The 22554-nt window shown below is 39.1% G+C and overlaps 1 protein-coding gene across 3 annotated transcripts in view; it reads left to right on the forward strand.

The window, feature by feature from the left end:
- Nucleotides 1-22554, forward strand: part of LOC124616132 (protein sgm1-like) — a 97094-nt gene that overhangs the window by 65902 nt on the left and 8638 nt on the right. For 2 of the 3 annotated variants that reach the window (XM_047144403.1, XM_047144404.1), the window contains one exon: nt 21344-21442. In XM_047144403.1, coding sequence (XP_047000359.1) covers nt 21344-21442 — 99 coding nt within the window. Of the gene's footprint in view, nt 1-17265; nt 18159-21343; nt 21443-22554 lie in introns of those variants that run through there. The other variant, XM_047144405.1, reaches the window with a different exon arrangement.

Below are 22554 nucleotides of genomic sequence, written 5' to 3' on the forward strand. Positions count from 1 at the left end.
TTCTAGTTACTGTGGTGAATGACAGCTAGTTCTAAATGTAGAAAAATGTAAATTAATGTGGATGAATGGGAAGAACACATCCATAATGTTTGGATACAGCATTAGCAGTGTCTTGCTTGACAGTCACATTGTTTAAATTTCTGGGCATAAAGTTGCAAAATTAATTGAAATTGAATGAGCATGTGACGATTGTGGTAGGAAAGGCGAATGATCAACTTCAATTTATTGAGAGAATTTTGGGAAAGTGTGGTTCATCTATAAAGGAGACTGCATATAGGGTGCTAGTGTTTCCTGTTCTTGAGTACTTCTGGAGAGTTTGTGATTTGCACCATGTCAGATTCAAGGAAGACATTGAAACAATTCAGAGGCCGCCTGCTTGATGTGTTACTGGTAGGTCTGAACAGCACGCAAGTATTATGGAGATGCTTCAGGAACTCAAATGGGAATCCGTGTAGAGAAGGCAACATTCTTTTTAAGGAACATTATTGAGAAACTTTAGAGATCTGGCATTTGAAGCTGACTGCAGAATGATTGCTCTGCCCATCAAAATACATTTTGTGTAAGGACTACAAAGGTAGGATATGAGAAGTTAGGGCTCATACAGAGGCAGACAGACAGTCATTTTTCCCTTGCTGTGTTTGCGAGGAAAGGAAATGACTGGTAGTGGTAAAGGGTACCCTCTGCCATGCACCTTATGGTTTCTTGCGGAATGTATATGAAGATGAAGATGTATGTAGATATATTTGGTTATGGGAAACTGCCTAAAAGCCACATCCAGGCAGGTTGGCACACCGACCCTCATCATTAATCCGCTGTGTGGATTCTATCCAAGGTTGACACATGTCTCTGTCCTGAAAGCAACCCTTTGACACGCATCGAGTATACCTCAGTTTCACATTTGTTACACTCTTAATTATGTTTCTCACACCAATCTGTTCTATGATCCTTTCCATTGTTTTTTTCATATCTCTCCTATTACTTCCTAACGTGTAAATCTCCAGTTCTCACAGACCAACACTCAGATATAGAGTATTTTTTTGTTCTTCTGTTTATTTCTTTTCCTGTCTGACCAGTTATGGTCTTCAATTGCCCTAAATACAAAACTCATCAGTTTCTTCTTTGTTAATTTGGGCTATTTTCTTTAAGGTTTGTTGATTATACATTACTGATGTATTATAACTAACTGGCCCGTTTTTAGCTTTCATAATCTGATAACACTCTCTACAGTTGCAATGATTAATTTTGGGAGTATGGAATTTTCTTGCCTGACTCTTCTTAAGATTCTGAATTTCTTTCCATTGAGATCTGCATTTGTTCTTTCATTCAACAATGAATGAATCTAGAACTGACATATACTTTTTTCACTGAAAATAAGCAATTTTTAAAAATATAATGTAATTGGATAGATAAAAAAATCTACTTACCAAAGAAGATGAAGCAAATATTCCAGAATTTGAATCAAGAACAGCTGCCAACATGAGTAACATAGAAGTATATATCTGCAGAGTAGTAAAGCAACTTAAATCACTTAACGAAAGCAAGTCTTCCAGTCCACATTGTATACCAGCTAGCTTCCTTTCAGAGTATGCTGATACAATAGCTTCATACTTAACAAGCAGATACAACCATTTGCTCCACATAAGATCCATACCCAAAGACTGGAAAGTTGTGCAGGCCACACCAATATTCAAGAAAGGTAGTAGGAGTAATCCACTAAATTACCGGCCCATATCATTAACATAGACATGCAGCAGGATTTTCGAACATATACAGTGTTCAGACAGTATGAATTACCTCGAAGAAAATGGTCTTTTGACACACAGTCAACACGTATTTAGAAAACATCTTGTGAAACACAACTAGCTCTTTACTTGCACAAAGTGCTGATTGCTATTGACAAGGGATTTCAAATTGATTCCATATTTCTGGATTTCCAGAAGGCTTTCGACACTGTACCACACAAGCGGCTTGTAGTGAAATTGCATGCTTATGGAATATCGTCTCAGTTACATGACTGGATTCATCATTTCCTGTCAGAGGTCACAGTTCATAGTAATTGACAGTAATTGACAGAAAGTCATCGAGTAACATAGAAGTATTTCTGGCATTCCCCAAGATAGTGTTATAGGCCCTTTGCTGTTCCTTATCTATGTAAATGATTTGGGAGACAATCTGAGCAGCCGTCTTAGGTTGTTTGCAGATGATTCTGTCATTTATTGACTAGTAAAGTCATCAGAAGATCAAAACAAATTGCAAAATGATTTAGAAAAGAGATCTTTATGGTGCGAAAATTGGCAATTGACCCTAAATAACGAAAAGTGTGAGGTCATCCACGAGTGCTAAAAGGAATCTCTTAAATTTAGTTACGCGATAAATCAGTCAAATCTAAAGGCTGTAAATTCAGCTAAATACGTAGGAATTACAGTTATGGACAACTTAAATTGGAAAGAACATATAGAAAATGTTGTGGGGAAGGTTAACCAAAGATTGCATTTTATTGGCAGGACATTCAGAAAATGTGACAGATCTGCTAGAGAGATTGCCTACACTACACTTGTCCATACTCTTGTAGAATGCTGCTGCGTGGTGTGGGATCCTTACCAGCTAGGATTGACAGAGTACATCGAAAAAGTTCAAAGAAGAACAGACACATTTTGTATTATTCCATAATAGGGGAGAGTGTGTCGCTGACATAATACAGGACACTGGACACCATTAAAATAAAGGTGTTTTTCATTGCGGCGGAATCTTCTTACGAAATTTCAATCGCCATCTTTCCCCTCTGAATGCAAAAATATTTTGTTGATGCTGACCTACATAGGGAGAAACAATCACCATAACAAAATAGGGGAAATCAAAGCTCACACAGAAACACATAAGTGTTCGTTTTTTCTGCGCGCTATATGAGATTGAAGTAATAGAAAATTGTGAAAGTGGTTCAATGAGTCCTCTGCCAGGCACTTAAATGTGATTTGCAGACTATCCTTGTGGATGTGGATGTAGATGTACTTACCAAACAGTTGCAGAAGAAAACACACATCAAAATGTGAAAATGTGTAAGATTTTAGAGCAAGTGGCTCCTTTTTCTGACAAGTGTTGAAGGGAAATGAAGAGGCATGAAGGAAGAGGATTAATGAGGTTTAGAAAGTGAGGAGAGTTACGGAAAAGTCGTCCAGAATCCCAGCTTAGGAGAAACTTACTGGATGGGATGAGAATCCAATCCTGGTACTGATGATCCCTTCAGAAATGACTTAAGAATAAACCATGTGTCACTCAGTACTGCCCTATTCTTGAATGTTTTAATCAGCTATGTCAACAAGGCTGTGACTTCCTAAAATCATGCCCTGAAGTGAGGTCCATTCTGTCTCTTGACACTTGACATTTTGCCCATCACACATGCCCACCGCACTTTCATGTGCACCCCCCCCCCCCTCCCCCCCCCCTTCCACATCATGTTCCAGCTGTTATGTAAACACTGTTCAGTCTTCTACTTTGGTATGACTACGACCAAGTTATCAGTTAGGGTGAATGGACATAGACAAAGTGTGTATACTGGCAACTCAAAAATCCTGTTGCAGAGCGTGATAGTTATGACTTCATTACCTGTTTCACCACGCATGCCATCTGGGTTCTTCCTCCAGACACTAGTTTATCAGAACTCTGCTGGTGGGAACTGGTGTTATGATATGTCCTTGGCTCTCACTAACCACCTAGCCTACATTTATGTTAATTTCTTTGGACTCAACATTTCTTTTCAGTAACTGCTCCTTTTCTTTGCTCCCTTTTAGTCATCTGTATCTTTTATCTTCTGTCATGTCTGTTGACTGCACCTGTTGACCACACATAATACACTTAGCGTTCCACTCTTATTAACTCTTGCATGAAGTTTTGTCAGTAATCTGTCTTTCTTACTGCCCTATCTTCTGCCTTCAAGCTCTCAGGCTTTCAAATCTCAAACCGGTGTAGTCCCAATATGTGTAGTTCCTTCTCATCTCAGCCGGCAAGTCTCCCCTGATCTTGAATTCTGGCTAATTTTTCCATAACTCTGTCCATTTCTAAACCTTACCAGTCCTTTTCCTTCACTCCATTTCCTTTCCCTTCAGTCCTTCTGCTAGAAGGAGCCACTGGCTACAAATGCTTGCATATTTTCATAATTTTTATGTATGTTTTTTTCTGCTGCAGCATGATGGATATATATTTTTTGGTATACCAGCATAGATAAAAAGTTCCTCATTTCCCATGGGTTGTTAGTATGTATTTTGTTAAAGCTGAGTAAAAATCTTGCTGAAACTGTAAATCACAGAGATGTTACTATTTTAGTATAATGAAAACTGTATTCATGAATGCTATAGCTATCATTACACTTGATTGGGGTAGTGAAAATTCAGAATTGAAATATAAAACAATGGAAAATCCAGAATGGAATGTAACAATATTTGTACAGGATAGTTGCTACTCAGCATATAGCAGAGATGCTGAGTCGCAGTTGGGCGCAACGAAAAGACTGTCACAAAATGAGCTTTCAGCCAACAATGCCTTTGTCAAAAACACACACACACACACACACACACACACACACACACACACACACACACACACGCACACGAATTGAAATATAACTCAAGCAAGGAGATTTTATGTCCCAAATCTAATCATAGCATAGTTGATTGAACATGTTTGGAAATAGGTGTGAAAATCAGTAACATTTAGACAAAAATAGTATGTAATCAACATATTGAAAAGAGAATAGTACAATGTAACAATAAAAATGTAGAACTGTGTTGGGGCAGATTCTTTTCTGCTGTTCCTACAAGTACATCAGATGTCAGTTCAGCCTAAAAATCATTGCCTTAGTTTCAGTGCAAGAAATTCAGTCCACCTGCCTCAGTAGGCTTCTTAAGGTCCATCCCCTTCACTCTGTGATAATGTATACTGGTTCAGTTGGTGGAAAGCAGCATTGAAGAAACACCAACTAGTATCTATCAAACAGAGGTTGCGTAACTCGAGCTTGGAGACAGTATGTCAGTTCATAAGAAAATATTGGGCACTTGGGGTTCTATATACTTGCATAAAAGGTTTATAGTTCATTTAATTCCACGTTATTGCTTCTCAAACAAATTTTAAATGGCTATTAAGTCCGCAATTGTAGCCTGAAAACTGTTACCATTTCAGTTCCTCTGTTACGCTGTTTTGCTATACTGTTGTACTACTGTTTTCACACATAAAGCAGCCAGAATCATGTCTGTCTGTCCCAAATAAATTCCAGGATATAAATAGTGACTGACCCACAGCTATCAACAAGTTAGTACATCAGGTCATTCAGTGGTCTTATTGTAAAGAAGTGATTGCCATAATATTTTGTAAAGTTCATGAACCACACCACACACAGTTGTCAGTTGACCAGAAATTTCACACATAAATAACTTCCATACTAATTCAAAATTTTGCTGAGTCGTTTAAAACTGTAGTCACTTCACATTTACAGTAAAAGAACCAAAAGGAAGAATGATTTTCTTCATCTTAGTCAAAATTGATGTGGCACTGTTCCACATGATCTGCTCACAAAAATGGCTACCGAACAAATCTTCGGCTCACTGATGTACAGCACAAAGCCCCACATTATGTACTGGAAATGCTTAATTCTCATTGGCTGATGATCTGAACTGCCATTTGGAAAAGTTCTGGGGTGCATACTTTCACATAGTTTTCAATAAAATAAAACACCCACACTTCACGTATGTCCTCCATTTTCTCTCTCTCTCTCTCTCTCTCTCTCTCTCTCTCTCTTTTCTGCAACACTTATACAATGAAATGTAATTAAATAATTATTTTTTACATCAAAACAAAGGATATTCCAGATAAACAATTTGTGTGAACTGATATTTAGAGCATTAGAGTAGATTACAAGGAAATACATTACAATCCCTAATACTGTTTTGTAGTACAAGAAAAGTTATTACAGTTTTTCGGTAAAATTTTAAATCTCTGAGTATTGCATATAATAATCTGAGATTTTAACAGTGCAGTTTTTTAGTAGCAGCATGACTGTATATGAAGTACAAAATGTGTCAAATAAGGTTAAGAACATTTCCTTTACTTTCATAGGGAGTGTGAATATATACTATCCAATCACATTAATGTAATACAGGTCAAAGGGCTGAATAATCACCTTTCACGGCACAGACTGCTGTGAGATGTGCAGGAAGAGGCAATGAGGTCCTGGATGGTGCCAACAGGGCTGTGGAACCATGCCAGCTTTAGTGCCAAGGTCCCATGCCCTAGGTTTCTTAGCTCGGGGCCCAAGGCACGAACAGACCGATCAAGATGGTCCCGCAGATTCTCAACTGCGCTTGAATCTGGGGAGTTTGGTGGTCAGGGGAGTAAGATAAACTCATCCTGGTGCTCTACGAACCACACATGCAGACTGCAAGCTGTGTGACATGTTGCATTGTCCTGCTGCTCGATGCTATCATGCCAAAGAAAAACAGACTGCATATAGGGGTGGAGATGGTCCCCATGGATACATGCATACTTGTGTTAATCCACTGTTTCTTCCAGAATGATAGAATGATGGGATCACCTAGAGAATGCCACAAAAAACGTTCTCCAGGCAATAGCACTCCCTCCTCTGGCCTGGACCCTTGCACTCATTGTTGGAGAGTGTTTGCTTTCAAAAATTTCATGCCACTGGAATGTGAAATGCGATTCATCTGAAAAGGCTTCCTGCGGCCTCTCAGTGGACATGCAGTTGTGGTATTGATGTGCACCCATTCTTTGTCGCCAGTGAACAGCAGTCAGTATGGGTGCATGAACCAGGTACCTGCTGTGGAGACTTTCGCGTCTTACTAGACGTTACAATGCCCCCTGGCAGCAATTGACTAACGTTAAGAATGTTCGGCAATATGCTGCCACTAACGTCTGTTTGGTTATTGTCTGTTACCTTGGTTGGAACATTCACTTTAAACTTCTTAGTTCTTTTACACTGTAGGTTTAATTACACTTTTTATACTGTTCTTACACTTTGCGAGGTGACCATAAACCTAGTCCCAGGGTCATTACATTTATCTGGCTCCCCCATTCGGGCTACGTGCGATCAGAAAACCTGGGAAAACTGCGCCGGAGCCATAGTCATCTCGCCTGGTTTGTTTTAATACCCAGTTTGATCACAAAAAGTTCAGACTCTATCCAATGTTCACAGATAACAAAGGCTATTTATGACAACATGTTAAACTTTTAGTCTCTTTGTTACCAATATACCTTCTACCCTTTTTCACATTTGTGTTCTGTATTGCAATGAAAGTCACTCATTAAACAGTTTTACAGTAGTATAATGAATCGTCTCTGCACTTACTCACGACAATTGTTTTAAAATGTTCTAGCATTCGTGCCAGTTTACTTCATTAACATGACGAAAACATATTATATCTATACATCACTGAACCGATGAATACTTTGAGTCTGCATCGAGTAACTAAAGAAAAACACAATGTTTGTCACGTCATTTCGTGTCCAATATACCGTTTTCATATTAGTGCATTAACCACATAGTTGATAGTTCATTTGAATGACAACAATGTTGTACGGAGCGGGTGGCGCGAAGCAATTGTTGAGTCGCGTTGTCTGGAACGCCGCGTGCCGACGGCCGCTGGGTTCGACGACCGGCTCTCAGTAACAGCGACGTCGTGCTGACGGGGCGCAAGCAGTCGCGAACCGCGCCGAACCATTCGCCGATGTCGGCGAGTTGCCGTGGTTTACCGCGACCGGCCGGCTGGCGGCAAGACACTCGTCTCTGCTTCTCCGCATGGCTCCCCGCCGTAGTGCATGAAACAAACATTCCACAATGGTGTACTGTCTCTAATGACACAGATTACTAGCTGTGGAAGAAAATGCAACTTGTTTAAAAGTGTTTATTGTTCATTACGCCGTCGCTTCGCTGGTATGCACAGGATGTTTTGACATGATAACAGGTTTCTTGTGGCATTGTGACACTGGTATTCAGGGTTCGTCACACGCACATTGTACTACACACTTTCACTTGTTCTCACGGTTGATACACTGCCAGAGCGTCTTCCAACACGCGAAAATATTTCGGTACACACATACTAAATGTCTCCGTCGAGCGATGTTTGTTTGAATCGACTACGACCGGATCACTTAACTACCGTTTTTACTCACAGTGTACTACTGTTCGTTGAGCACTGCACTATGACAGTTAGTCACTCAACACTTAACTTATACCGACGTATATATTGGTGCAGATACAACAGTCATTTTCTGTCCCTACTACACACAATATTCCGTCCTTTCCTAGGTTGTATATGCACACAGTTTATTTTTAATGCATAACAACTGTTCTTAGCATAATCACTCTCATCTACATTGAGTCCATTGTGTTACCTTCTCATTACACACTTTTAATACTATTACTAGGCATCTGTTGTTTTTTTGTAATTATTTAAAGGTGTGTGATTTTTTTTTACATAGCTTTCTTTTCCTCTTTTAGTGTAGCTTGCCAGGTTATCACCCATCTAGCAAACAGATTTTACCATGTGCATGACAGCTTGACTTGGGCATATTGTTCAATAAATACTTCATTTAGTACTAGTATTATTTTTAATGGTCCGTCCCACCGGACTACAGTGTAGTTTCCGCGTAACTTGATTCGCGTACCACGTAATTAATATTCAAGAACGTGTGCCAAGTACACAGGCTTCAATTGAAGCATTAATGCATACAAAACATAGGTTACACGGAACGGTTTTGTTTTTTATTGGATTCTGCTCCAGTGTCGTTCTCAGATCACTATTGGCAGTAAACATTACATCACATAATTATTTCGTACTACAAAGTCAATTTTTGGCTAGTATAGACTCTCTCTCAGGGTTCCTTGATTCTAACACAACTACATCTGCTACATATTTATATGAGATTTCATCGTTAATTGTACTTACTTACTACAAAATGATTCAGGAAATTAATCCCTATTTTATCAACAAAAGATTATTCATTGCTTGAAGAGCATGTAGTCTTTTAATGACACTAACTGTCTGTAAACCAAGTCTTCCATTTGCATATTATTGCTCAGTTTACTGATTCTACTTCCTCAAAATTGTAACTATACATAAATTCTTTCTTAAAACTAACATACTTATACTCTAAAACACAATTGAAATCTTCTTACCACTACTATTTACATCAGACATTTCACTGACTAAATAACTTTACATCTTTACGTGGATACAGTCCTTTGATTTTCCCCGTCTGGGGATGTGCTAACAAATAGCTACATTCGTGTGCCAACATCTTCCGAATCTCTTTAGCCACTACTTCCCTCCTCGACCAAGGGATGGAGTAAGTTGCGCGACAGTATGTTTTGTGGGGCATCACCTCTATGTGATAGTGGTACCCTTTGACTATTCCTGGTCGGTCGGTAAATACCATAGTATATTCCGATAGCAGCTGCGTCAACTGTTGCTTTTGGATATCGCTTAAACCTTCAGATTCCTGCACTTTGGTTTGAAATGTCTCAACATTTGTTTCAAAATTTCGATCCTCTAAATTCGGGTAATAGAGGTCTGCTACATGTGAAAAATCATCAAGGTGTAGTACCCAGGGGTTCCTACATTTGATATTAATTCGATTACAACATGGCACAAGTACCTCCTTCGATTTCATCATAGACAACTCAATCCTCCTACCTTTATTAACTATGCTTAGTTTCCCCAAGGAGAGGTCGATCACTGCGTCCCTCTCACGGAGAAAATATACTCCCATAATGCAGGCCACCTTTAGTCCTTTAACAATGAGGAACGAGCTCACTATGGCTTCGCCCTCCTTACAAATCTCTACCTGCACCTGGTATTTAACTAATTGGCTCTGTGCACTTATGGCTCCAGACACCTTACAATTATTAACCGGGAAAGTCGGTATGCTACGTCCTTTTCCCAGTGCTTTAAATAACTCTATACTCATTACACTGACTGAGGCACCTGTGTAGATGATTATATTCACTGCAACATCATTGATTTTCGCTTCTATTATGGCTTGCACATTTTCGTTATTATCTTTCTTACATTCGTGCGGCTCGTTCAGTAGATCTTTATCCATACTGATACCGTCGTTGTATCGCAGCATAAATATTCCAGGTATATTATTCTCATTCGTGTTGCTCTCACTCCACCCCTCGGCCAGCGATGGAGAGCATATCGAGGCCGATCCTAGTTTGTTGGGTTGCTTACTTGTGAGGTACTTGGACGGCTATTGTCCGTGACCTCCACTATGTGTACATTCTGATTTGTCGGCCGCCACGGCTGCGCAATAAGCGCATTTTGCGGTGGTGGTCCATTGTTGTCATACCGGTCATTACCCTGTCGCTGTGGGCTTGTTCTCTGATTCTGATGCCAATTTCGATTACTATCACTATAATTGCTATGCCACTGACCTCGCGCATTTTTCCAGCGGTTGGTCCCTGACATTCCGGATTCGTACCGGTCGTCAAATCGACGCTTTTTATTATAAGTTGGTTGCCCATACCCGTTCTGGCTTCTACCATTACTACCATTTTGCGAATGCTCTTGCCGCTTGTTACCACCCCCACCACTTCCATGGTTGTGGTTTTGTGCACTATTATTTCTGTCATGGTTACACCCTGATCCATTATTCCGCGAGTGATTGCACGCTGATTTTGCGTCTTCCTGGATCAAGTCTATTGAATCTAGAACAGACAGGAAATGTTCCATGTCGCTTTCTGGTACGTGTATTAATTTCTCTTTGATATGAATGGGTAAATGTGATTTTAGTAGTCTTATTATGTCTCTTGGTGATATAGGCTCGTCCCAGTAGCGCGTTTTGTTTATATACTTTTCAAAATACCGTCTCAAATTCCCAAGACGGGGTGAGTACGGTTCGGGATTATATACTTCTTTTCTTAGCCGCTCTTGTATACAAGGCGACCAGTATTTCGACAGAAACGCCCTTTCGAACTGTTCATATGTCATGCAGCTGTCTGCTACTTCCGTAGCCCACAACGCTGCATCACCCTGAATGTATGACATTACGTATTGAATTTTCTGTGCTTCATTCCACACACCAGGAAAGATATATTTAAAGCTTTTTATGAATACTACTGGGTGTACTGACTTCCGTTCAGTAGTAAACGTTTGAAACTGCCTATTTTTGAGTAAACTTTCTTCAACTAATATTTTTGAACTATATGAATTTGCTCCTGGGACATATGCTGTCTGCTCCGAACCGAAGCTACAGCTCTTCGCATTATCGACTACAGATTCACCATTGTTGTGTCGCGTATAAGTTTGTGCGTTGCCAAAAACATTGGCTGTTGGCGACATAGTTTCATGTTCAAGATGTTTGCTACTTTGTGTTAAACCCTTTTCCAAGTCGGATATCCGTTTGTTAATATTCACTTGCCACTGCGGAATATCCTCACTGAGTATTTGTTTGATAGTTTGCACGTCGTTCTGTACCTGACTATTTACTGCGGTACTGAACGATTCGGAATTTCTATCTGCTATGGCTGCTTGTACTTTAGAATTAATATTTTTGTCAATCTCACTCTCCTTCACTTCTAGCCATGAGCTGAATTCGGTTTCAATTTTAGTCGCTTGTTCGTTCCACTTCTGCTCTACAAGCTGTGTGGAATCTACCTCTAGCTTTTCTAACCGGTTGGCTAAGACACCTATCTCATATACCATGTTAGTGTTTGCTACTTGCAGGTTGTTGACCTGTACAGTCAACTCCTGCACGGCCTTAGGTATCGATTCATAATTCTGTTTCATACAGGCAATCTCCTTTTTCATATGTTCTAACACTTGCACAAGTTGCTGGCCCCGCTCAGCTTGCTGGCGATCTCGCTCCGCTTGCTGGCGATCTCGCTCGGCTTGCTGTTGCGCAAATTTTGCCTGGTAATCCAGCACGTGCTCTAATATCGCCTGAAGTGAATATCCACCAGGCAGATTACCACTCTCTGGTTCCTGCTTTTCTGGAGGTGGTGTAATTTCTTTATCTACCTCTCCTTGAGCACTGGTGGGCGGTGGCATCACTTCCTGTGCCCCTGCCCCCACATTTTCGCATGGTATATCCTCAAAAAGAGTACTTGTACTGCTTAAGGTACCCGGTTCTACATTTCCTGCACTAACTAATTGCTGTTTTTCAGTATCCATATTGCTCGGACGTTGACTACGCAACTTAACCATATTCCTAAATTGCTTACTCAAACACAAAATCTGACAGTTTTGCCACTTGCACACAAAATACGTTAATTTATCTACACTACACTGCCCACTAAAAATTACTATCTACAATCAACTTTGTCCTGTCATAACACTAACATCAAACTACGCACAATATGCACACCACTAGCGATATGAGATCACTTCACTGGAGCTCAGCTTCTACAAACAGGACAACTACACTGTAGTCTTACCTTTAGTTTATCTGATCTCGGGGTTCGGCTGCCCCCGGATTACGTAGTCGTTACAGTTTCTCAGTACTATCAGGATCGTCTTCTCTGACTCGCTTGCAGTAGTACGTTTTTTAATGAAAGAGTGGTTGCACATTCATTAATACATTGCATTAATCATGATACACATACATACATCTATCACTAAATACATATATATATATACATGTATAACAATAGACACTGAAAGGAAAATACATAAAATTTTTTGTGGCCACTGCAAATTCGGGCCCCGCGTTTTTGGGCGACAGTTTCGCGTTTTTTAATATCGCATATACGAAAAGAGCCGCGAAATATCTGTTAATAATGCCGTGCTTTAAATTTCTTTATCATCGTTACCTTTTAACAAAGCAAAATATATATATTGAGATCTTATTGTTCTGTATCTGGCCTACAATTAAAGGAACGTTTTTTCGTGACTGTAACCCATTCTAAAAATCAACATATCTTCCCTACTTTATAGTTATTGAAAATTGAAATTACTTGGTTATGAACACGGATGTTACAGTTCGTATGATCGTTCAACAACAAAATTTTGCAGTGGATTTTGTTTCTCGGTAAAACACCATTCAATACCACGACTAGCACAAGAACATGAGACTCTTATTAAAAAAAATACGTTTTCACTATAAAGTTTGCCAAACCAGAACGGAGCACCGCAAGATTCCTATTAGATTTTGACGGTACATTAACTTATTTGTACTGTGAGTTATATACTATCAGCAGCCCGCGTCAACCTGCAACACATCATAAAATCTGTTGATCTGCACTGCAAGTCTGGAAGCTAAAAGAAATAATATTGTTTTACTGTTACTTTACCGCTTCCTTGCGGTATGATAGACTATATTGGAAGTCGTTTGAATACGCCGCGGCAGCGGCTCTTTCGTTCGCCACGCAGCTCAGCACCACAGATAATATTTATATAACTGAAAAATGTCTCAACAGGATGGGATAATAGGCAAGCAAGCTTTAACAATTAATAATGCAAGTTTTCATTTACATAACTCTATTAAAACATTGAAATATTTCAATTTTTACACACCTTTATGAATTCACACGTAATGGCGTACATCTCTTAGTCTCGACAAAAGAATGCTACACTAGCGTTCGCTACTACGACACGGGATATCTTACTCGTTCGACTCCCAGATGAAGAAGACAAAGAAATTGCTATTCGTCACGTATTATATACTAGTTACTTATTTTAATCTTTGTTCGACATTTATCGTCTGTGGCGGTTTCATTACTCGCCGACGCAGATATTCTCAAAAATAAATAATAAAAAAAAAATACATAATTTTATACAATAACACAATATGATACATATAATTTTCTCTTTACTACATAATATGTTGTTTTTGTTTCTAAGGGTCCAGGCCGTCTAGTAAGAAACAAAAACAACATATTATTGTTTCTTACTAGACAGCCTGGACCCTTGCACTCATTGTTGGAGAGTGTTTGCTTTCAAAAATTTCATGCCACTCGAATGTGAAATGCGATTCATCTGAAAAGGCTTCCTGCGGCCTCTCAGTGGACATGCAGTTGTGGTATTGATGTGCACCCATTCTTTGTCGCCAGTGAACAGCAGTCAGTATGGTTGCATGAACCAGGTACCTGCTGTGGAGACCCATTCACGGCAACGATTGCAGAATGGTAGTTGAGGTGACATTGTTGGTAACCCCTTGTTGTATCTAAGCAGTCCGTCGCTCAACAGTTGTATGTCTATTCATCCATAAACATCACTGCAGCTGTCATTTACCCTTGTCATCTATGGCCCTCGGTGCACCACAGTTGCCTAGGCGATGATATTGGATAGCATCATTTTGCCGTGCATGATATGCTTTCACCACGATGGCATGCAAACAGTTCATAAACTTAAAAGTTTTGGAAAAACTTCCATCCTTTGCCCGATGCCAATGCTCATGTTCATGTTCTTCTAGATGTCAGATAAATCGCTTCTTTTCTGCTTTATGATGACTGCACTGTTTTCCGTATCCAGAACAATTGGGTAGTAAAGTTGCTGTGGTTTAATAGCATGTGCGTAATTCCAAGTGGTAAATGATGAAATCATTGCAACAGATCATACTGAAATCTTCTCATGATTGAACTCCCTTTCATCTATTTCTCATTCTTTGATTTGTCATTGATTAACCCAAGCATTTCATATAAGTAACACAACCACTTAAGTTTTTGCCTGAGTTTGTCGCTGTTTTGATTATGTTGTCAGTTGGTTCATTACATAAGATGCCACAACACGCTAGAATCCGTGAAAGGTTGTGTTTTATAATTACTTGCAAATGTATAGCAACTTCTTCAATGTCTATAATTATATTTGATAATTTTTCTCCTCTCTCAATTGAATTTTTGAGGCACTTCAGTAAGTTTAGATAATTAGTTAGAATTATTATAATGCTCCATGTAAAAGATCTGTCATAATTTTATAGCAACCAGGGTGGTTAACCTCTGGTGGATGGTGGAATGGTGTAGTTGGAGGTCAGAATGCTGCTATTCTACAATGCAGGTTGGGTAGCAGTGAGGCAGTGAGTGGATGCCTATTAATGTCCAATGTAGCATCAATGAAACAGCATTGATAAACCACACATTTATTATTCAGTACTACAAAAATAGTCATGCTGATGTCCAGACAGACCAATGCCCTCCAGTTGCTAGCGATATACAGCCGACAGGCAAGGCACTGTGGCCCACAGACAGCTCATTGATGTCATGCAGGTGAGGAAAGGATGATGCCAATGGCAAGTCAAGGCTACTGACGCCAGCAAGTCAGTGTTCTAATGTGGCAGCTCCACTGCCTCTAAGCAAACAAGTAACTGCAGATGAGGTGCAGTGGGGCGCACAGGATCACGAAGTGGACTTGGTGCAGGACGGCTCACGATAGCAATGTCTGCCCAGAGCAGAGGAATGCTGCCAAGAGTTTGCCTGCTCAAGGTATGGCAAATGAGCAACTGTATGGCACAGGGCAAGATCCAGCCCGAAGTGGCCCACCGGTTACAGCACAATAAGCCCACAGCACAGCAGGGCTGCAGCTAGTATTTTTGTACTCGCGAACCAACATAGGTCGCTCCTTGGGGCAGGTGGCCAGCAGACTGTGATATCTTTTACTAACAATGATGGGTATTTATGTGGCCCAGGATCTTCCTTGTTGGTACAGCATCAGTTTTTATCATTTAAGCTACAAGACGTCCGTGTGTCTTGGACATGAGGTAATAGGGCCACTGCTGCTGCAATGGCTGTGCCTTCTTGCTGTGTTGTTGATATTTCCACTCTGGCTGCTCCTTGAGATGTAGCAACCGCTTGGTAGCGCAGTCCTTGTTGTATCAGCAGCAGTCTCCAGCTACTACAGCCTGAGCTGCACCTGTCTGACACTGTTGGCAGTCAGTTGACCACAGCTCAGCCATGCAGTGGAGTTTATGGAGATCACTAAAGCTGCGTAACACTAGGATTGTGGGATGAAACAAAAGAGTAAAATATGTTATTGTAATCCCAGTCTACAGACAGAATGTTTGTTGCCTTCTATGTGAACTTCGCAAACAGGAAGGTAAATTTGTTAATTTCACTTGAATGTCTGTAAAAAGTTTTCATGAAATATTTTAAAAAATTGGAGACAACAAAGAGGGATGTAGACACAGCAATGCAGATATGTTTAGGAAATGAAGAGAAACTGCTAATTATTTTAAAGTAAGCTTTATTACAGAATAATTTTAATGATATTACAATTGTAAAACATTACTTTACTTAGTAATATCAACTTCATGATTCATCGAAACATCTGAGTACTGGTGAGGCAACACTATTGTCAGTACTGCCATCATCAGTTGTTTCTGGTGGGTACTCTGTTGAAGTATCATTTTGTGGAGAAGAAATAGAAGAAGAAGAAGAAGAAGAACCAGATAGCATGGGATAGCTTTGCTGATGATAGTCTGTTGGATCAGAAGGTAATGGTGTAGCTAGAGGATAGTATTGTGTGGAATATCCACATGGTGGTTGTGAAGAATGAAAAACATACTGTGGGTAGCATTTGTGGGAGGAAGTGTTTGGTTAACTAGGTTGTGATTGAGATGCTTCAATAATACTTAAGATATATTGTTTTACAGACAGTTTCAGACGCCAGAATATTTTCACTGACCAAAGCTAAGAAAAGAACTTGGCTTCATTTGTTGTGTGTGTGTGTGTGTGTGTGTGTGTGTGTGTGTGTGTGTGTGTGTCATTTCAGTTAGTTTTGTGCCTACTTTTTGTTTTGTTTTCCTTTTATTACTCAACAGCCTGGTACGGTCCACTTGAAACTATTTTCAGGTGAACCCTGAATCTCGGCAGTTGTAAGGTGGTATGCTACTGTGTGTATGCAAAGATGTGGTGGTATTATTTACAAACAATACTAGACTGAAATACAGATATTGCATCTGTCTCATAGCTGCAGAACCACTTTTACCAGTTGGTCTCCATTTTTGTCGGCTGTAGAAATCTTTCATGTTACGCCATTTCTTCTGTAACGGACATATCTGTAATAATGAAATATTATTTGAACTACCAATAAAGTTTCTTCTTTGTCAGTTGAAGCTATGTGTAATGATATGTTGGAGGAGTTTCTGTACACCATATGTGGTAGAAATTGTTGGGACGTACACATAATTTTTCAAAAATAGTAGGAATAATTGTGCTTATAAGATAATTGTAACAAAATGTTACAAGAAATTTTGTTCGAGAAAGGTTGCCTGAAATGTAACCTGTTTTATGAATCTGTGGACTAATTAGTAATTTCTCCCTTTCAGATATCTAGCGACTGGAAATTCATATGTTGATTAACATCGTGCTTTTCCACTTGGAGTCGCAACTATCAGAAAAACTGTCAGAAGGGTATGTTCATCATCTGGATTATCTTGAAAAAGGAATATATGTCAGAGCTGACAAAAAATGGCTGGCAGCAAATAGCAAAAGAATTTGAAATTAAGACTAGTTTACGAAACTGTCTTAATGCCATTGGTGGAAAGCATGCGTAACTGATGAAAACGGCAAACAGTGCATCAGTGTTCTTTAACTGTTGTATTAATGCCTGTTCACGATGCAGACTATAAATTTGTTGCTATAAATGTGGGATTGTGTGTGGTAAAAGTGCTGACTCAATAATATTTCAACAATCAGTGTTCTATAAGTGAATACTGTCTAATAACATGGACATTCCAGATGACAAATACATTTCAGACATCAACAAAACCCCAGTGCCTTGCGTATTTGTTGCTGATGACAACTTTCCACAGTCACACAGAACTGTGTATCCATATCTTGGTCTAAGACTTGATGTGAAAAACAAAGTACTTGTCATTCTTGAGCAAGATGTTTCATAGAGTGCACATTCATGATATGGCAAATAAGAGTAGCAGGCCTTTCACAGGCACCTAAATATAGACATGGATTTTGCTATAGGTGTCATGAAGGAATATTGCATTCTGCACGACTATGTACAGAACAGAGGTGGTGTGCAATTTCTACGTACATTGAACAAATTGTGTAGATGAGGATATTCCATAATGAATACACAGACATAAATCCAATTCACACTACAGAAATGTATTGGCCCATTACTTGTTGTATGAAGATGCTCTGCAATGGCAGTTGGATTACATTCACTGAATTAAATGTACGTGTTTTGTTAATTAAATATGAATAAAGGTAAAAGAACTTAACAGTGTTTTTTGTTCCTTAGTCTATAGATCAAAAGTCACAAAGTAGGCCTCTCCCTAATTTTTATAATAAATTTCACTGTATCCAAGTTCGTTATGGCTGAAAGGTCCTTTTCAGAAATGTAGCTACTAACAAATAATCAAATGCAAAACATACACACTGCTGGAAGTGCATCAACAGCTGGCCGCACATTGGCAGTCTAGCATGCACACTGCCCCGTGCAAATGCACACAGCTTTGGCCTCAGCAGGCTCACTGACCGAAGACTGAACATGTGACAAAATACTGCGGCTGCCCAAAGTTGACTGTGTGCATGTTGTACAGCCACTTTCCATGTAAACTTGGTCACATCTGATCAGTCGCAAAGCTGGCCCTGACCGTGGCTGCATTGGTGTACAACCACCCTGAAGATCAAGTTGAGTTCTAGGATTATGTCTGCAAAATTTCTGTATTGGATAATATTATCAAACACTATGTTAGGGGTGTCGACAGAAGGGATCTGACAGTTGCAGTGGGTTTGATGTGGTTGCATTGCGCGTTTAGCTCAACTATTGACATGATGTGGTTTTGTATACATCTCAGTGCAAAGCCTCACTCACAGTTGTGTATACAGTTGTTTTCACCTGCAGTCATTTGCGCTTCAGTGGAAATCTGGCAACAGCTCTTGCAGTTGTCGGGGATCTTTGTTCATTGATTGTACTGTAGTACCTTGGATAAAATGTTTTCAGTTTTCAAGCCATGTCAGTTGAGATAATTCTCATGATTTCAACAGTTGTCACCATCACTGTCCTCAGGAATTAGAACTGATTGCTGGATGGGCAAAATACTCGTCTTAAACATGCAAAGCAACAACATCCACAGCATTCTAGAGATGGTCCAGATTAATTTGGTGTACCTGTGGAACAAACTGGATGCTCGTGCATTGTGTGTAAGACACCTTACCTGTCCAGTCAGTTAAAAGCTTTAATACCTGATGACAGTGATGGCGACAACTGTCAAAGACTCTAGAACTAATATCTTGGTTGACATGGTTTGAAAACAGAGAACATTTCATCCAGTTATGCCGCTGCGAAAAACTATGAGGAAACGCTAGCACCTATTCTTATTAACTAGAAATCTGGAGGTATTTTGATCAGATTTAGAATTGTTGTATTATATACGCCACTGTTCCACTATTCGAATGATTTCGTAATCAGTAGCATTCTTCCAGTTGTTGTGTAGCAGTTACATTGTTCAATGTGTCTGAGATATGTTTATATTTTTCATGTGCCTGCTTTTGGGAGACTGTGGCTCTTCCCATATATTGACATTAAGCAATTGTGAATATAATCACAGTAAGAGATGTTTGAGCAGAGCTTTGTAACAAATGTTTTACAATTGTTCTGTGTTGGTATTCAAGTGAGCCAAAGCAGAACCCATGCTGATGATATGTGTGAATAAATAGAAGACAGGAGTATGCTCATTTGTATTATGAACCACATTTTTCTCTTTAGTTTTTAATAGTCTATAAAGAAAAATGCAGATGGAAACAATAAACAGAAAATAGAAATAGTAACAGCTTAATTGTAGCTGATCAAAGAGTGGCAGACGAAAGCTAATAGCACCAAGTTCCTATTTCTTTTTTAGTTTAAGTACATACCAGATGAGGTGGCACAGTGGTTAGCACACTATACCTGCATTTGAGAGGACCATGATTCAAATCGTGACCCAGCTGTCCAAATTTAGGTTTTCTATGATTCCCCTTAATTGCTTAAGGCAAACAGCACTGTCAGTGGGACATTAATCATGAATCTTCCTTCCTCCCTCCCTCCCTTCGCTCCCTCCCTCCCTCCCTCCCTCCCACCCACCCACCTTCTGTCCTTTCTTCACACCTCGTGTGCAACCAAACAGGGTCCTAACTCTTCAAACTCTCCCTCTGCAAACTATAATTTTCTCTTATTGATACATAACTGGACACTTTCTGTCTGTTTTGTTCCATATATTTTTAGTTTCTGTGTGGGGATGTAAATATAGTTCTTTAATACAAAATAAAGCACTTCCAGTTATGGAAACTAAGATGTTAAAGAATTCACAGAAAATATGCTGTTATTGTAAGAAGCATTTATCATTTACATGAATTTCCACTTTCTGTAAATTTCTATGGGATGGTTCTGTTTGTCACATTTCTTGGCTGAAATTACTAATGGTATTGTGGTCTGTTCCATTCTCTCTAGATGGTGTTGGTTACTGTAGTTAGGACAATGTTAAACAGAAAATAATATTGCTTTCTCAACTATGTATTTGTAGCATTATTTTTCTTATAGCTGTTGCTGCTGTTTCTTTATTCACTAACTTTCTTGTTCACTTAATTTCAGAATTTGGTGCTTATTTCTTCTCTTTTCTTTGTGTGTTTGTTTGTTTGTTTGTGTGTGTGTGTGTGTGTGTGTGTGTGTGTGTGTGTGTGTGTGTGTGTGTTTGTGTTTGTGTGTGTTTGTGTTTGTGTGTATGTGTGTGTTTGTTTGTTGATAGGACATTATGCTGGACTCAGCAAGGTGCCATTCTCATTATCTACAGTGGAAGTTGCGTCCAAGCACAGCATTGTGGCATTTTGCTTTCTGTTGTTTGGCTGTGGAATATGCACATCATTATCAATGTTCTATTAATTTTGCATGAAAACATAATCTTTACACATTTGGGATAAAATTAAAATTTCAATTACTGCTGAGGTGTTACTCATTTCTATAAAACATGGTGACAGTCTTTCTCTATTTGTTTCTTGTCTTAATGAGCCTTTGCATATTTTGTGTTGCAGATGAATTTGTAACTGCTGATATTATCTGCCCACTGTATATATTAATTTGTTTTATTGATCAGTTATATGTGTATATATTTGAAACATGTTTTCATAGTGATATTTTTCAGTTTCGGTATTTATACTGATTTGTAGCAACAGGACTGGTTTATGGATATTAAATTTTCAGGAATCCATTTTAACTGATGCACACTCAGGCGCTGAATTGTAGCTTAAAATACTCAGTTGTGATGTTATTCTGATACCTGTGTGATATTTGTTACGTCATGCTTAATAGAGAGTAGACAAACAATTTTAGCCAGTCACTTTTTTAAAAGTGGCATGGCATGTTCACTCAGATGTAACAGAATACATTTTAATCTGAAAGTTGAATTTCAGAGCAATCAGTGACATTACCTGACAATAATATAGTAATTGGAGGAGATCATGAGCTGGAGGTAGAAGAAAATAACAACAATGCCAAAGAAGAACGTGACGGTAAGTTAATACATAAATACCGGATTCTTTATTTTATTTTCTCTTAGTAAACATCTTGCAGTATAACTGTTATAAGCGAAACATAACTATAAAATATTTTATTTACAGTTATGTCATTTAAATGTTTCATTGTTCCAAAGCTATTATGACAAGTTACATAACATTCAAAGAAAATGTGCAAAGATAAAGGATCAATACTAAAATCCGAAGTGTCAAAAATTAGATCATCAGTATTTGGGACAGTAGTAGGGTAGCTAAAATCGAACAATTCACTAGGACTGTCTCACAAAAACACATATCTGATGATGAAATTGTGTTAGTGTTTTTTAAGTAGTTACTTTGTCAAAGGAAAGGTACCAACAAGAAAGATGAATGTGTAAAGGAAGGATATGTAGTGGCTAGAATAACTTTTCCAGAGGTCGTAAAACATTTTTGTTGCTGTCGTGGACTGTGCATCATTACCTCTTCTCCCCTGGGTTACATGAACTATGGTGGGTTGGCTTGCATGACTCAGTGATGCCAACACCAGTACAGCAGGTGAAACAACACGGAGGTCCCACTAAGACAGAGTTACTGAAGAACAGAAATGTTTTCTGCACTTCCAGGGACAACAGTTGGCCTCGTAATAGCAGCCACATTATAGCTACTGAGGATATGCAGCTTTACTTTATTATTTACTGATGATGGCACCCTCTTCAGTAAAACATGCTGGAGATAAAGTAGTCTCCAATTCAGTCTCTGGTTAGGAACTACTCAGGAGATGTTATGACCAGAAAAATACATCTGGCATTCTTCAGGTTGGCTTGTGTAATATTAGATCCTGTATTTGTGTAGGTATTTTAGAAAAGGTGAAATGAGTATTGGGTAGGTTTAAGTTACATGTAGTGGGAATTAGTGATGTGAGGTGGCAGGTAGAACACACCTTCTGGTCAGATGAGTACAGGCTTATGTACTCAGTATCAAATAGTGGTAGGACAGGAGTAAGACTAATAACAAATAAGAAATGTGAGTGAACTACTATGTACGAGATAATGAACATACGGTATTATCGTAGTCAAGATAGACGCAAAGCCATGACTCACCTCTGTAGTAAAAGTGTATAAGCCAGCTAG

This window comes from Schistocerca americana, chromosome 5, assembly GCF_021461395.2.
Source record: "Schistocerca americana isolate TAMUIC-IGC-003095 chromosome 5, iqSchAmer2.1, whole genome shotgun sequence".
Classification (NCBI taxonomy): domain Eukaryota; kingdom Metazoa; phylum Arthropoda; class Insecta; order Orthoptera; family Acrididae; genus Schistocerca; species Schistocerca americana.